At 43.7% G+C, this 17,820-nt stretch overlaps 2 protein-coding genes across 14 annotated transcripts; one reads left to right on the forward strand and one right to left on the reverse strand.

Moving 5' to 3' along the window:
* The first annotated feature begins 401 nt into the window (after window positions 1-401).
* On the forward strand, window positions 402-1,437 carry LOC109744303 (peptidyl-prolyl cis-trans isomerase CYP18-1). The gene is made up of 2 exons (XM_020303410.4): window positions 402-551; window positions 643-1,437. Exons 1-2 carry the CDS (start codon window positions 549-551, stop codon window positions 1,120-1,122), a joined length of 483 nt encoding a protein of 160 aa, XP_020158999.1. The 5' UTR covers window positions 402-548; the 3' UTR covers window positions 1,123-1,437.
* A 927-nt stretch (window positions 1,438-2,364) lies between these two features.
* Window positions 2,365-9,750, reverse strand: LOC109744304 (uncharacterized). 13 transcript variants are annotated; one of them, XR_002228274.4, is made up of 5 exons: window positions 9,354-9,750; window positions 8,421-8,587; window positions 8,087-8,336; window positions 4,517-7,926; window positions 2,365-2,839 (listed from the first exon to the last, which is right to left on the reverse strand). XR_002228274.4 is itself a non-coding variant. In XM_073505964.1 (5 exons), the coding sequence occupies exons 1-3, from the start codon at window positions 9,449-9,451 to the stop codon at window positions 8,245-8,247; spliced, it is 321 nt and encodes a 106-aa protein (XP_073362065.1). In that variant the 5' UTR covers window positions 9,452-9,735; the 3' UTR covers window positions 2,365-2,839; window positions 4,517-7,926; window positions 8,087-8,244. The 13 variants fall into 13 exon arrangements, 4 of the variants coding, with proteins under 4 accessions (XP_073362065.1, XP_073362066.1, XP_073362064.1 ...); XR_012190361.1 differs by having other exon boundaries at window positions 8,516-8,587; window positions 9,354-9,736; XR_012190360.1 differs by having other exon boundaries at window positions 8,512-8,587; window positions 9,354-9,736.
* Between the last annotated feature and the right edge of the window lie 8,070 nt (window positions 9,751-17,820).

Raw genomic sequence — 17,820 nt, forward strand, 5'->3', positions numbered from 1 at the left:
AGTAACCTAATTCTTTTTTTGACACTGTTGTAACCTACTCCTTGTATTTCAAAATAATTGAAGTTCTAGGACTGTCAAGTCAAAATTTAAAAAGTTTGACCAAGCCTATGGAAAAATGGGCTAATATCTAAAATACATTCCGTACGCAATTTAATGGCGCAAATTGGGTGTCGCAGATGTTGATATGTTGTTGTGTAAACTTGGTCAAAATTAATAAAGTTTGAGCTAGGACAAAACAAGAGCTTCGGTTTTTTTTAAACGGAGGGAACAAATTTTATTCTGATACTCACTTGTATTCGGTCACTTTTGTTCGTCTTATACAGCCATTTTTTTTGCGTGTGGTAAGTTTTACTGGTCAACCGGTACGTATGATCTCTTGAATAAAATCTGGGACCCATAAAGCGTGGGCGGCCCAGCAGCCCAAACCCACGAGACCCAGACCCGCAGACCGCCTTCCCCCACTCCGCTCGCTTCCAGGCCCCTCTCCGCCCCTCTTCGCCGCCGATTCGTCTCGCCGGCCGCCGCCCCCTCCGCTCCGCCACGCCGCCATGGTAAGCAACCAAACCCCAGATCCCTCCTCAGCCGGCCCCCTCCCCTCTATTCCTCCTGGCCCTGACCGAGCCGATTTTTTCTGCCCCGCAGTCGGTGACGCTGCACACGAACCTGGGGGACATCAAGGTGGAGGTGCACTGCGACCAGGTGCCGCGGACGGCGGAGAACTTCCTGGCCCTCTGCGCCAGCGGCTACTACGACGGCACCGTCTTCCACCGCAACATCAAGGGGTTCATGGTGCAGGGCGGCGACCCGACGGGGACCGGCAAGGGCGGCGCCTCCATCTGGGGCGGCAAGTTCGCGGACGAGTTCCGGGAGGCGCTCAAGCACGGCGCCCGGGGCACCCTCTCCATGGCCAACTCCGGGCCCAACACCAACGGCAGCCAGTTCTTCATCACCTACGCCAAGCAGCCCCACCTCAACGGCCACTACACCGTCTTCGCCAAGGTCATCCACGGCTTCGACGTGCTCGACCTCATGGAGAAGACCCCCACCGGCCCCGCCGACCGCCCCCTCGCCGAGATCAGGCTCAACCGCGTCACCGTCCACGCCAACCCGCTCGCCGGATAGGCAGGCTTCTTCTTGGCCGGCTGCTGGTTTGCTCCTCAGTCTCATGCCTCTGTTGCTAGCTAATCTAGGAATTGGAATCGATTTTACCTGTCTGATTCTGTAATATCATGCTCGTTTGGTTACCTGAATTCTACCTGCCTGCAAAAACATGATGCTAGTCTATACAAGAACATACTGGTGTGGTGACTGATGGTACTGCAAGTGTTTTTGGTTAAATGTTGTGCTGCTGGGTTAGCCATTCGTCTTGCTGGTTGCCACTTGCAACTTTTGATGTTTGAGCGAGGGAATGAATACAAGAATTGCTGTCATCCTTAAGTAGAATTTGTATGATTCAGCTGTGAGAGGGCTTGTCACCTGAATCTGAATTTGAATTTTACCTACCTTGCTGGTTGCGTACTGGTGTGTCCGTGACTGATTATACTCAAGTGTTTGGTTAAATGCTTTTGCTGGCTTGTGATTGTTTATGCCACCTGAAGCACGATTTGCTGCCATCAGCTCCAAAATTTACATGATTTAACTCTCAGAGGGTTTGTGTGGCACACCATAGATATGATGATTTAGCTGCTGCGACCTATGGCCTGTCATGATCTACTCCGTTGTACCCGCCAGTATTCACAGGAGGGGATGAGCATTCGCCGCAGCTCATCCAACCGCGCGGTGGTGATGAAGGGGGCTCCCTCGCCGGCACAGTTGGATCTCCAGCCAGCTAATAGGAAGATGTGCTGATGTTGGTGCGATTGCTTGTCTGGCTATAGAGTTCGTTCTTTTTAAGCATGCAGGTTGATAATGGTTGTGAAAAAACTGACAAGGATTTGTATTTGTGTGGCTTGGATTCAAACACCAGGTCACTTATAGAGGGTCTCTTTAAATAAGAAACTTCTTCAGGTCGATCAGCCCAATTGTTTTACAGATAATCCTACTTTGGCGATGGCTGCGGGCAACTAGGGATGTGACTTCAGATAAAATCCATTTGGGCTATCAGACAATCACTGGCAGATTTCTTTGCCGCATTGCCCATAATGTTGCTCACCAGGTTCTCAACAGTTCAGTTCAACCCGTCTTTGGTTGTTCCAATTTAGCTCATAGGCACACTCATTGCCCTGTTCTTTCTCTGTTATCTCTTCAAGCCCTACAGGGATGTGTAATTCACGCTGTACTGTGTTTTTGAGCTGAATGAAATTTGGCACCTTTTCCCGTTCAAAAAAAGGCAAAAAAAGAGGCAGAGAGGACATTACTTACAACTTCATCTAATCTATGCATGCTTTTGAAAGAGATATATGAATCATAATATATCGGCACAAGTAGACTTTGGGTAATGCCATAAATACATAGTACTAGAATCATATATCAGCAAAAGCAAACTATTCCAGGGTTACAAGTAAAGCTGCAAAACTTACTTGCCACTCAGTTCAAGCAAGCAAAAGCCACTACTGAAGCTGGACACTACAGGTATGCAAGCCAATCAGTCCATTCGCTTATCCCTAAATCTAGTCTCTTGCCAAGCAAGCACTGCACAAATAGCAGAAACGATTTAACGATACGAAATCTTCGACAGCGAAAAGAAGGCAGATGCGGCGGACATCAATTGCATGTCTCTTGTTCTTCAATGGTTGAAAGAGGCATTGTCTATCAGCTGCAAATTGCTGTCAAGTGCTCTTACATTTATCCTACGTAACATGGCATCGCACTTGCCATCTGCATTATTCTCTGACAAGCCCTGGTAATAGAGGGAAATGGTTCTTAGATAAAACAACTCAAAAGAAGTAGTAAACTGAAACAAACTGAGGAATAGAAAGCATGTGTCTCTAAGCCTCTCTGTTTCTACACGAAGCCAGAAATGTATTCAACTGAAATATACTACTCCCTCCGTTCGTCCGTAGTGGAATCTCTAAAAAGACTTATATTTTGGAACGGAGGGAGTAAATAGGAATGAGGATTTTAATTCACCATAATACAAAGTTTTTAATGAATACTTTTATGCGATACAAACAGCTACTTTTGGAGTGTCACTAAAAATCACTATGCTGATTGCTGAAGAGCGTCCAATTTGATTGAAATGCTCACGGATTCAACTCTTATTTGCAAAAGGACACAAACATGTTTCTGAAGTTACCTACGCAATTAAACATGCATCTGCAGTACAAGACCAGAAAATTACTGACCATAAACATTAGCATGGCATCTAAACTCATATATATCATTGCAACCATTTAGTGTCGACCTATCAATTTGCATGGTATGCATGACATCGTAAGTAAAATTTAGATTCAATAAGTTTGATTTATTAGTACAACCCAGCTGTTACAAGATGCCACTAGGTAGAAGCTTAACATTATTAGGTTAGAAATATGTTTCTGGTTTGGTTAGTGTGCTTGCCACATGGAAAGCCAGAGTCAGTTACAGTTGCAAATTCAAGCATGATTGTTGGGTCATTGCGAATATGATGATGCCAAAACAGCATTTTTTGGGGGCTAATTTACAAACATCAGGAGCAGTAGTATGATCCGAAGTCTCTAATTGCAAGTGCATCATGAGATAAAAACAAATAAAATTTTAAAATAAGCCACTACGGTAAATTTTACCGCACAAATCATAGCCATTCCACCTCAAATGGCACCAGGCATGATAACTTGGTGACACGACCAACCAACAGAACAAAAATTTAACATGCTGCCTCATGCACCCTCAGCTGAACTGTGACTCTCATCAGCCAAAAGCGAGAATTCATTACACATGATGCGTGCTGCACATCCCAACAGAATTAAAAAATGCTGCGAAGTGACAGTTTTTTGGAAAACTAGTGGTGTTTTGCTGCCACTAACGCTGTAACACTTGGTGCTTTATGCGATCTGCTGAATGGATCCCACCACAAACAAACTAACTAAAGCAATCAATGGTCAATGAGAAGAACACGGCATGCTGAGGAGAAGTAACTAGCAGAAGCAAATGGTTCAATAAGTAGCTAAAAATGGAGAAAATATATAGTTTTAAATGTGCAAGGGAAAGTAACCAATGCATGTCAAATCCAGCCTAACTCGCGCATACTGTCATGCTGATTACTATTTCAGTAGTATTTCTGCATGACACTGAAAATGAGGACAGCCATATTCACAAGATGAGAAACAAACACTTCTTGCTCATCCTGAAATTCACAGATTTGGAATTGCACAGATGTACTGACCATTAGAATAGCACCTAAACACTGACAACCAATAAGAATGTGTATTATAAAGGGTGAAAAGTAACTTGGCCACATCAGTGTTAATACAGGACCATTTGCCAAAGTAGAGAATGCTAATGTACACACTACCATATAACTAACACTTGCATCATATTGCAATTGCAATGTCATATGTATGGAAATAAAGTAATTAAAGACGGAGGGCAAGCTTACCACTTCAAATAGTTGGCGGGGACAAGGACGGTGGGAGATCGGCATACAGGCCGCCAGTTATGGCACAGCGACCAGTCTGACAGAACCACTCAATCTGAAATGTCTGGAGATTCAGTGAAAAATAATCAAGTACCAGCCTATTCTGTTGTGGATACCCAATTAGGAGCAAGTATCCACCAGATACACCCAAGATGACATAGCAATAATTCACCGGCAAAGGGATTACGGACTTGGATTGCCACTGGTTTGCGCCATTCTCATCCTTGTGCTGTACATCAAAAAAGAGATGGTATTGGAACGCACCAGCTTCATCAGATGCTCAGAGATAGTAAGCATCCCAAGCCTTCCATCTGCTGCCTCCACAATGGCCATGTCCCACTTACAAGGGCCAAGTGGAGGCGGGAGGTCAACAGCGGAGAACTCCATCCTTTGTGCATCGAGCACGAGCAGCGTGTCTTCCAGACAAACCTCCCAGCAGAATGTCGGCGTCGGCAAAGGTGGCTGCCGCGGCGGCAGAAGGGTGAGGCGGCTTGGCGAGGATGAGGCTGCCGCCGACAATGCCGAGGAGAGGCGGCGGGTGGAGGGTGCGGAACCGGCGGAGGAAGGGATGGCCGGTGATGACGCGACGGAAGGAGACGCAGGCCGCGGAGGCGCGCGCGAGGTCGGCGGCCGTGGGGAGGCGGATGAAGATCTCCTCCAGGAGTTCATCTGGGATCGCCGGCTGCGCCATTAGGGTGTAGGACGAGACTGGAAATCAGCAATTTGCAACGAGCAGAGGATGGGGAATGAGAGCAAGGCTACCAATTATACCTGGCCATGGGCAGCCCGGCCCGGATGGCCCGACCCGAAATCCCAGGCCGGGCCGAGCCCGAGCGTGCCATTGGACTGGGCTTGGGCCTGAAAATTGAGCCCGACGAGAAGATCGGGCCGGGCTTGTGAAAAACAAGACTCTAGCCGTAGTCGGGTCAGGTCGACCGGGCTGTGTCGGGCATTTTGGGCTCGGGTCCGATTTAGTAGGCCCGACGGTCGGGCTGGGCTCGGGCATGGGTTTTCAGCACCGGGCTTTTTTTGGCTCGGCCCGAGATATGCCCAGCTATACTCACAATCCTCACTGGTAATTAAGTATATGCAGTATTAGAGAATATATTGGCTATATTGCACACTAATATTTGGAAGATGACAATTACATGATAATATTTGGCAGGAGTAGGATATAATTAATTGGCTTGAGCTGGGTCTGATATAAGGTATGCTATTAATTAGGAGAAATTGCTAACCTTATTTAGCGCTAAAGATTGGTACAATCAAAGACTATTGGACAAACATGGTTGAACGGGTGAGACATGTTTCTTTTTATATTGATATAGATATAGACTAGCACAAATGCCCGTGCGTTGCAACGGGAGTAAAAATACCTCATCCACCTGTTTTAGTCACTAAAAATTGCCCGATCATGTTAATCATGTTCAGACTCATCGAGATCCACATGTTGTAGTCCAGTCTAGTTCAAATTATTCAATCGAACATTGCTTTGAAATAATCAAAATTGACTTTCCATCACAACAATCTGCAACAACAACCAATAAACAATAAGCTTTGACAACAAACAATCACAATACAAATACAGTAGCTAGTAACTTCTACCCATCTCTCTAATTGTCTCTTCCCTTTGTACAATAATGGCAACATCAGTACAAAGCAAAATGAACAAAATTGCTCCAAATCTGAATCCCAATCTATGTATTGCCATGTATAAAGTTTCCCCAAGCAGAGCGTAGGTGCCAAAGAATGAGAAGAAGCCCAAGAAAAAGCAAAAAGGAACACAACAGAGCATAGAACACCACACAGCAGCAGCACATGATCTCGGTCTGAAAAACGGGTGAGGAAGGAACTATTTACCTGATATAAAAAAGACAACTCCCTAGTGCATTAAAAGAAGCTATTGTGGCAATACATGAGTTTATGGTAACCTCATATAGTCATGCGAAAATCTCAAAGCATCTTTGCTTGATATACTCTTCAGGTGATTTGCCAAAATTAGGTGTGCCATTATGCTTGGCAAACTCAACAATCCACTTTGTGTAGTTCCTTACCTACTACAGTATTTGGCAAACTGAAAATAATGTGTAGTGGAGGGCACAAGTGTACGTCAAGGGGGATCATAAGCCAAAGTATGTTTAGTAAATCACCACAGAAAAGCAGAAACCTGAGTGTGCAAACAGAATTGTTGGCAATTGGGATGGGCTTTGATGAAGAACATTTCCGATCCACGATTTTAGATGACCAGCCAACCTACCCTTTTAGAGAAAAGTGGGCATGAGAAATCACAAATTACTTACAGCTTCTCCAGGCCTCTGACATAAAAACAACCCCAAAAGCAGTGATAAATGCTTCCCCCATGAAGCAGCAAGGACAACTTACCATATCTTTAACTTTCTTCTCTTAAGCTCATCTCCAACATAAATACTCTGAAAACAAATACACCAAAGATGTATTTTTACCTTTCCTGGAACTTTAGCACTCCAAAGCTTCAGCCAACCATTGTGTACTTCTACTGAAGAAGACGATCCACCTTTTTTATCCATGTTAATAATGAAATCTTCTTGCCTTTTCAGCTTGAACACGGAAGGCCTTGTATGCTTGTAGCAACTTGGTAGTGACGCAAGTCGTTGCCTACCTCGGGTGCGGACGGGGAAGGCCTTGGCGCCACGTTTGGGCATCATGCACAGCTCCTTCTGGCGCTCGTCCACGTCGAGCTCCACCAGCGGCTCCATGGCGTAGATTGTATGATCTGCTGCTGTGTCTTTCCGCATGGACAATTCAGTGTACAGCTTGTACACACAACACACAGCAGCTTGCTTCAGGAGCACTTTGAGGTCGTGATAGGCAACAGAATTATGTTTAGGCAAAATGTGTGTCATTCAGTTCAAGAAAACACCACTTTCATTTGGCCAACTATCAGATTTTGTTCTAAATAACCAAATTCACACACGGTTGTTCATGCCTGTGAGAAGGTAGCCAACATGAAAATCAAAATCACTTGGGTTTGATCTATCATCCATGCCACATATGCTAACTCAATGCAGTAACATGGAATGACTCCATCTACGGTTGCCTGATTTGCCACCATAGCAAACTCTCCACCACTTAGATCGACATAAAGGTGGTGACTGGAGTTTAGAGATTTTTCTTCATGGGAGTTATGCAGACGGACAGAGGAGAGTCTTGTTGTTAATTATGGGGCCATGCCCGGCGCTCCTACAGATCAGGGTCTCCTTCCCCGGCGAGAAGGGCTGCCTCGAGGGCCTGGAGTGGCTTGTTAGAATAGGCCAGCGACTTGGTGCTCCGGCGGCATAGACCAGACATGATGAGGATGATGGACGCAACCCTGCTTGGTGCTACTGTAAATTCTGTCAAGAAAATGCAATGCATCCCACTTTCAGATGGTTTGTTTAGCTCTATAACAGATGGCCCAAATATGATTGAATTAATTTATTAGCACTTAGCAGTCACTAAATCATGAAAAATAACACTGTTCTTAATCGAGAAGAATAGAAGAGAATTACTAACCTTCAGATTCTCTGTGCCATAGCATCACTATATGACCTCGGAAGAAGCAGTAAATTGGCATGCAGGAAGCGTGCCACGGCCATCAGGTGCAGCACATACACCACCTCATACCAAACACCCGCCACCCCCATGGCTTCCTCATGAACTCAAACTATGAACTAACTGTGAGCATCTTTTATCTTAGCCTCATCTCTGAACATAGATGTAACCTGTACTACCTCAGCATTGTCTTCCTGACTAGGACAGATCACTGCATGAAACGTCACACATGATTAATCAGTCAAAAAGGACTATCTGAAAAATAAACCAAAACATTGTAGGATTGTGTAATAACTTTGTTTCACCAGACGTGCTTTCCATGAGATAAATCCAGATTGTAGCACAAGAAACAAACACAGGTTTCCAGCTTCTGAGGGCAAGATTACCAACGTTTAAGGGATGGAAACCATCAGCATCCTTATCCAGGCCACTGCCACTAAGAATATTTTCCTCATCCATATGCTGATTTACACAATATCATCATATAAAAAGAAAGCTTGATGAGGCATTATACCAGCAAAACATGGACATAAACAATGTTGAATCTTGACCAACAACATGTACTGATAACAAAAACTCAAATCAAATACAACTGAAGTTGGTCGTCTATTACCATCAGAACTAATATACTCCCTATTATTCAGTTATATCAAAACAGTTGTCTAGTATGTAGACTAAAAAGGACTTTATGACATCAGTCTATGAACTAAACCAAACATAATTCTTTTCTAGGGCTGCATCCAGAAAGTAAAACACATTGCTTGTGGTAGTGTTAGCTGAACAAGCAGGCCATGAAGAGATGGATCTTCATTGAATGTTAACACCAAATCCATCACCCCACATCTTCGACGCAGTTCCCAGGCAACTCTGACAACAAAGAATTCATCCCAATTTCCTCACAAGTCTACAATTTAATTAAATCGCCCAAAGGATTGAAAGTCCCTTCTATTGCCTATCAGCGCAACAGCTAGCCCAGGAACGTGTCCAACTGCTTTTTTTCATTTGACGAGCTTGTTCAACAATCTACATCCTTATGTCCTCCGCAATTGACTTGCCATCAACAATGTTCACCACGGATGAACAATCAACTATGAAAGCAATAAAAGTGCAGCTCAGATGATAATAACACGGGATTCTGAAACTAGAATGAGATAGGTAGCTGTAGCTTCTATGGCAAACAAGCATGAATTCACGAGACCTCTATGGTTGTCATGGATGGGACACTCACCTCCATAACCCTGCTCCTATAGCCTCCTTTCCCATGCTCTTGCTCCCCAAGTCCCCATCCCCTGTCTGCCCGCCCCCACTCTCGCACGACCGCGACATCCCTGAATCCGCTCCTTGGCTCCGACGCTCATCGCCAAGGGGTGGAGTAAGATGCGGACAGAACGGCAACGTCGCACGGACTCCGACTTGGATCCAAGTCAGAGACGGACGACAGCAGGAGGTCGGAGGTCGAGGAGGCTTGGGAAGATTGGGGCGGATGGGAAGGGAAACAAGAACAGGGCGGCCGCAAGCCGGGCCGGCGGCGCCGCTGTACGCATTGAGGAGGGCCCTCGTGTTTTTTTTGTTTGCAAAAAAAAAAAAAAAAATTCTGTTCGCCCGTGCGTCGCAGGCTCCTTCTGCTCGCAACCGGATCCTCTAACATTGTGAAGCAAAGTCACGGTCCTACAGTGTTTGCCTAGTGTAAAATGAAGAAGGAAAGTTAGGGACTGTTAGTTGGTTGTTTAAAGTTGATATTTACTGTAGATATAAATAATTAAAATTAATTTTATTTCATCATCAATTTATTTGTATGTAATTACTATAAATGTACACAGTAGATTATCAATTTGCAAATTAATTTAAGTCGTTTTAGCCGTAATCATATGGATAGAAAGAAGAAAAGTTAGGATATTGTAGCTTCTCTTACTTTCCTTCACAATGTTAGAGGATCCGGTTCCCGCAACGAGGCGTGTTGTGCTCACCCGTGCATCTGCAGGCCTTTTCTTTTAGGGAAGGCCTTACGGCCGGCCAGCTTTATCCAATGCTTACATCATCCGCAAGTAAAATCGAAATAAAATTAGGGGGAGGGGGGGTGGGGGTGGGGGTCCAACCACACAGCCGGTTGATCATCCCGTTCTTGTTGAGCTAGCCTATGATCAGGCGTCTTCCTGTAAAAATGCCGCAACGGTGAGCGGGCAGAACCAATCAGTGCTTTATTATTAAAAAAGTAGCAAAAGAGCCCGTGCTTGCATCAGGAGAAAAAAATTCATAATTAACAAAGGCCATGACAACATTTTGCTGCATCACCGATAACATTTTGGCGAATTTCCTTAACATTTTTTAATACACGATTTAAAAAAATCATGACCATTTTTTTAATTCACAAACATTTGTTTTAGTTGTGAATATTTTTTGAATATGCGAACATTGTTAAAAATACGAACATTTTTTAAATCCACAAATATTTTATAATTTATTGAACATTTTATTTAAAAATTCTCTTTTTTTATTTTCAAAAGTTTTTTAAAGTACCAAATTATTTACAGGTTGTTTGGCACACCCCATTTCATTTCATTTGGATTTGGTGGAAATGAAATGAAATGAAACCTCCATGGGGATTTCATTTGGTTGGAATGGAAATCCAGTTGCAAAAATAATGTTTGGCTGCCACAAAGATTTCTAGATTGAAATGACTACCATATAATGTATGGCTGCCATTTGGCAAGAATTGATAAACCCACACATGGTCTAGCTTAAAAATGAACTTCATAATACACAAACATCATCTTTTGAAATATTTAACATTCATGTCAAAATGAAACAAGTTGTGGCACGCCATATTTCATATAAGCAGCTCCATAAAGAACTAATCCACATATTTAAATTCAATTACAACTGACATGTCCATCTCCATAAAGCACAAAATGTAGTCCGACACAAGCAAAACAAAGGTTCAAAGCTACAGTTTATAGCTTGACAACAAAAACTGAAATTTTGCATCTAAGTAAGGTGATATAGCTTGACTCCAGGAACCATTTCTTTTTTCATTACATCTGGCAGGCTTAAAGAGACTTGAACATGACTTCATAGACTGCCAACATGTCATCTTCTAGCTCAGAAAGAATCACCGCTTCCCGCTTTCTTATCTCTGTCTTTCACCTACTGAACTAGCAAATTTGAAATTGAAGCATCAGTTTGGCATCAATGAAAGGTAATGCATGCTCATCAGTTATACTGTTGAGGCATGAAACACACATCATGTTTTGACAGGATCTACATTTTGACAAAGCTATACAAGTGCAAACATACCAGCACTGTACAAGCAATGCCAAAGGTAAGAACAGAAAATAAAACAGCAAGGAATGAGCAAGCGTAATAACAAGAAAATGGCAGCGCACATAAGATAACCAGACAGGCAAAATTATACTGAATATACACTGATTTATGCAGACTTAGAGGTAGTAGTAGAGTGTACGCAGGCATTCCAGTGAACAAGTTTGCTCATTTATTTACTCATTGTCAGTTTGTTTGTTGTACCATTGTTTTGTTGATGATTTGCATATACTAGATGACTCGTTGCGCCAATGGCGCAAAGGCCGAGAGGGAGCCAAGTATTGTGAGAATATTTAGACATCCAAGTCGAAAATCAAATGTGGCCAACACTCCCACATCCTCTGCTTGGAAGCCGCCTTTTCTCACCAGATCTAACATAGATACATGATTCTTCGAGAGCAAATTTCAGAGAAAATATAAAGCATGGAAGGCTTTAAGTTCTACTATTGAGACCATACCACCATATCTTCATTTAGTTTCTTTGGAAATCTAAAGGTCTAAGAGGATGGTACATGTGAGAAGTTGTGAATCCACAACAAAAATCTAAACTAACTTCCAAACAAACATTTCAAGTTTGGAAGCCACAAAGAAGCAGCCCAGATCTCTCGTTGTAGTGCAGGTTCAAGAAAATGGGCTGAATGACCATCATAGCAACATGTAGAAGCAACAAAAACATAGGCTTGGTGTGTAACCGATCATGAAAGATAGCTTGGTCCGTTTCTCCATTGTTGGCTTATATTAAGCAAGAACATCAGCCTGCAGAGAAGAAAAATGGAGGACTGCTTTATTCTGCGGTACATCCACAATAGTACAGCAAATAAAGTAGTTAAATATGCGCTAAGATTTAAGACCTTTTAAAAGGTAAGTAGTGATCTAAAAGGTCTTGTATTAGTTTGAAGAGGGAGCACATAATAAGACTGTAAGCCAGTACATCAAAGTAATGACGGCTTCCAATTGATTTCATCAAACTAATATGACAAAGGGAAGGTGAAACTTCAGAAAACCATATAAATTGACCACGATGTCTTAATTTAAAACTCTGAAATGAAGTAATAAACATTAAGTCTGAATGTTGTCACTAAAAAAGCATAAAAAAAGCAGACCAGCCAGGAGTGCATCATAATCAGTGGTTCATCATGCGCAAACTAGGCAGCAGTAGCCTAATAACTTAGACGGAAAAAATGCAAGAAGTCAAAGCACAAGGTGGGAAATAGGACCGAGCATTGACAGGTAACCAAATAATGAAGGAATATCCCCATGAAAATCAAGAACGGTACATTAGCATCCAGAAGTACATAGAAACAAACATTCCGCTTGGCAGAGTGTGATCTCAGTATGATGTCAATAGCTGGGACTAAGAAGGTAACCACGTAGAGTGTCACACCTAAGGGCGTTTGCTTACGTCTCTAGTCTCTAGTAATACAACTCACTATTGATTGATTTAACTAAGGTATTCTTCAGCTGGGTATTTATAAAGGGAATTCACTATGCTTTTTTACCAGCGAGTAGAGAGCAACTGAAGGACTTATGTTTTTAAATGCAAGAACAAACCTCACCAGGCTGTTGTGCAGACTTATTGTCAGTGGAAGATGCTACAGCTGAGCAAAATTGGCTTGGGATTTCTTCTATGCCTGCTGCTCCCTCCTGCAGCAATTATTTGGAACAACAAAACAATTTACTGTGAGATGAGAGAAGGCACACTAAAGAAGCACATCCATAAGTGTATATCTAATAATATAGATGCTACAAATCAATAGAACTAAAATACTCCAGCAATTGGGATCAGCTAGATCTATGTCTACATCACCAAATCAGAAGTTTAGTTACATGTGGTTCGCTTGATAGCAGTTGCAGGTTTTCATGCGCTGAACTCAAGAACCGACCAGCAGCGACCAAATCTAAGCACAACCATCCCTCACAATTTGAATTCTACCCCAGCAAGTACAGACACGTCCTCTGCAACCTCATACAGGTACGAAAGCGTCATAAAGCACACCGCACTACGCCGCCACCACGACCTCCAAAACATGTATAACGACTGAAATAAGCGGACGCATTCTGTTCACACACAAGCATGACATATAAGTGGGACGAGGCCGAACAATACACGATGGCGTGCCAGATCCAGAAAATTAAAATGATCAGTAATTTAAACACCATGACAACACGTATAGGAAAGGAAATATGCATTTTAGCTAGACAGAAAGCAAGCTAACCTCGATGACAGAACAGAGATGAAACAAAGCAGAAGATCGGGACGCAGCAACACAAGAGATCGCAGAACCTAATAAATAAATGGACATGAAGTGGTCAGTGCACCGGCATGCTATGGAATAGACAGGTAAAAGAAGAGTCGTTCCCCATGTTGGGGATCGTTGCAGAATTTTAAAATTTTCTACGCATCACCAAGATCCATCTATGGAGTTTAGTAGCAACGAGAGGGAAGGAGTGCATCTACATACCCTTGTAGATCGCGAGCGGAAGCGTTCAAGTGAACGGGGTTGATGGAGTCGTACTCGTCGTGATCCAAATCACCGATGACCGAGCGCCGAACGGACGGCACCTCCGCGTTCAACACACGTACGGAGCAGCGACGTCTCCTCCTTCTTGATCCAGCAAGGGGAAAGAGAGGTTGATGGAGATCCAGCAGCACGACGGCGTGGTGGTGGAAGTAACGGAAGGGAGAGGTGTCACGGGAGGGAGAGGGAGGCGCCAGGGGTTAGGGTGCGGCTGCCCTCCCTCCCCCCCCTTTATATAGGCCCCTTGGGGGGGCGCCGGCCCTGGGATCCCATCTACATGGGGGGGGCGGCGGCCAAGGGGGGAAACTTCCCCCCAAGTCAGGTGGGGCGCCCCCCACCCCCAGGGTTTCCAACCCTAGGCGCAGGGGGAGGCCCATGGGGGGCGCACCAGCCCACCAGGGGCTGGTTCCCCTCCCACTTCAGCCCATGGGGCCCTCCGAGATAGGTGGCCCCACCCGGTGGACCCCCGGGACCCTTCCGGTGGTCCCGGTACAATACCGATAACCCTCGAAACTTTCCCGGTGGCCGAAACTGGACTTCCTATATATAATTCTTCACCTCCGGACCATTCCGGAACTCCTCGTGACGTCCGGGATCTCATCCAGGACTCCGAACAACTTTCAGGTTTCCGCATACTAATATCTGTACAACCCTAGCGTCACCGAACCTTAAGTGTGTAGACCCTACGGGTTCGGGAGACACGCAGACATGACCGAGACGACTCTCCGGTCAATAACCAACAGCGGGATCTGGATACCCATGTTGGCTCCCACATGTTCCACGATGATCTCATCGGATGAACCACGATGTCGAGGATTCAATCAATCCTGTATACAATTCCCTTTGTCAATCGGTACGTTACTTGCCCGAGACTCGATCGTCGGTATCCCAATACCTCGTTCAATCTCGTTACCGGCAAGTCACTTTACTCGTACCGTAACGCATGATCCCGTGACCAACCACTTGGTCACTTTGAGCTCATTATGATGATGCATTACCGAGTGGGCCCAGAGATACCTCTCCGTCATACGGAGTGATAAATCCCAGTCTCGATCCGTGTCAACCCAACAGACACTTTCAGAGATATCTGTAGTGTACCTTTATAGTCACCCAGTTACGTTGTGACGTTTGGTACACCCAAAGCACTCCTACGGCATCCGGGAGTTACACGATCTCATGGTCTAAGGAAATGATACTTGACATTGGAAAAGCTCTAGCAAACGAACTACACGATCTTTGTGCTATGCTTAGAATTGGGTCTTGTCCATCGCATCATTCTCCTAATGATGTGATCACGTTATCAATGACATCCAATGTCCATAGTCAGTAAACCATGACTATCTGTTTATCAACGAGCTAGTCAACTAGAGGCTCACCAGGAACATGTTGTGGTCTATGTATTCACACATGTATTACGATTTCTGGATAACACAATTATAGCATGAACAATAGACAATTATCATGAACAAGGAAATATAATAATAACCATTTTATTATTGCCTCTAGGGCATATTTCCAACACCCCATATAAATTAAAGAACGGTCCATTTACCTGAGTTAGAGAGGAGAAGCAGGCAAGCAGAGCAGCCAAGATGGATGAGCATACGAAGGACGAGCGGCCGGCAAAACCAAACACAAAAACAGAAACCAAATAGAGATCAATTTTCAGCTGAACCAGTAGATTCACTCCTTCAGGTATACATCCTAATTGGTCCTACAAAGAACACAAGAAATTAGAGGATGGAACTTGACTGCCTTCTGTATCATTTGAAGGATGAACTTGACTGCCTATTAAAATGATAAAACGCATGATTGCCGCGACACGTGTACTTTTTTGTGGGAAAACATGCTGTTAGGTGCAGAAGTAAAGAACATATTGCACGGATGCTTGTTGGCATGTGTAAAATCATCAGACCAAGACAGAAGAACCATGATTATCATATGTACTGGAACTAAGATTTACATAGTGGCAGCCATTGATCTAGTTACTCAAGGGTAGTGCTACTGTTAAACAACAACTCTAAAGAAAAGTTACTGAATCTACTAAAGTAGAAGAGAATTCAGTTATTTACCTGGGAAGCAACATCACTTCATTTCCAATAGAAATATGACCAGTTCATTTTCAAAGTAAAGATACTCATCCTTGAAAAGTGAAACAAAACTGCAGAAGAGCAAGGTGTCAAAATCAGATGAGAAATTAGACATTGATAGTTGAACTTGGCGAGCATAGCATATGCTAAGATCGGACAATATGATTAAACACAACAATGGAGCAAGTATCACAAGTAAACCAACACTGACACACTTCTGTAAAGATGGTCTGAATATTTCAAAACTAAGTCTTAGGGTTTGGGTTCAGGGATGTGAAACTGCACCAATCATCCAATTTACCGGCGGCGGCAACATACAGCCGGTCAAATGAAAATTCATGGAGTACTACTATCCAAACCACTAACTAAATCAAGACAGTGAATCTCAGACGAACACTCGGCAAGATCTGAAGATAGCAAGCATCTTCAGAGAAACGGAGAAAAGAACAATAGCTACAGCATGGAAGCCACCCTACTTGAGAGGTCGAGCTCAGATCCGTGCGGCTGCTAGTTCTTGCTGCACGCATGTGGACAGAGAAGGAGGAGATCTAGCCGTGGTCAGGGACCCTGTGTTCCTGTTGCTCGTGGCCGGAACACCGCCGGCGTGGGCGACAGGTGCGCTCGCTCGCGCTGGAGCTCGCCCTAGCCCACCTGGTGCGGTGCGGCTCGCCATGGCCTGCCGTCGCGCGGTGCGGCTGCGACCCTATCTCTTCCTGTTAAGCACGGAGGAGCTTTCTCATTCTTGCAACCTACGTACACGCAGAGAACGAAATAGTGATCATATCATACAGAAAATGCATGTAAGATTGTATCTTCAGGCACACATATATCTTCAACCGAAGCAAAGCAAACTCATACATATGCACATGATATCCCTGTAAGGATGTGACAAGAATATCGAGAATTAATATCAAGCAAGAAAAAAGCATGAGTTGCAGATTTAGTGAGGTGAGATGGGGCTGACCTGTAACTCACCAATTGTTGAAAGAAAACTTGTGATCAACTTCCTCCCTTTAGTAACATCCACCTCCAAACTCTGGAATCAAATCAGAAATCCAGATGGGAGGAACGAAAAAAATTGATGTGAATGATCTTTACAGAAAACGAAAAAAACCACGCTTGACATGTTTGTAAATAAAATAACAACATGTATGTAATCCGTCAGGGAAAATGATATTGCAAACAAAAATGTTAAATTTCTTCCTCTCTAAGGTGAAAATCCTCAAAAGGAGTAACCCCATGGTCCCATTCTAAATTTCTTGGGACATATATTTAATGACTAAAGTTTTCAAATTTCTCGGAATATTAATCATAAAGCTGAAGAATGCATGAAACAACGGACAAAATATATCTATCATAGGATTTCCTCAAAGAGAAAAATACAAAGAGAGTATTGGGATAAATTATCGAATCTGTTCAAGTGAAGAATGCATACCCAGGGGTTTTACCCCCCCCCCCCTCCCCGGCCTCCCCAAAGACACACACACATCATGTTCTTGCCTCTAGTGTACAGCTTCTTATGTGAAGGCTGTACCAAAGTACATGAGATAACATGAGGTTAGTTATTTTTCACAGTAATTATCTTAATTGTGAGACATCACTATGCAATATCTCAGAGCCGGTAAAAAAGAGTTACACATTATTGAGGGTTTGTGACAGGATGGTATGCCATCGACAAGTTAAGGTGATAAAAAATTTGGTGTATTTTCTCTTATGGGCAAGGAAGCAAGAGTTTTGCTATTACAAATTTACTATACATACATGTTGA

Source organism: Aegilops tauschii, chromosome 7, assembly GCF_002575655.3.
Source record: "Aegilops tauschii subsp. strangulata cultivar AL8/78 chromosome 7, Aet v6.0, whole genome shotgun sequence".
Lineage (NCBI taxonomy): Eukaryota > Viridiplantae > Streptophyta > Magnoliopsida > Poales > Poaceae > Aegilops > Aegilops tauschii.

Coding starts and splice junctions, on each gene's coding strand:
- LOC109744304 (XM_073505963.1), bottom strand. CDS start 5,246: ATGGCGCAGCCGGCGATCCCAGATGAACTCCTGGAGGAGATCTTCATC.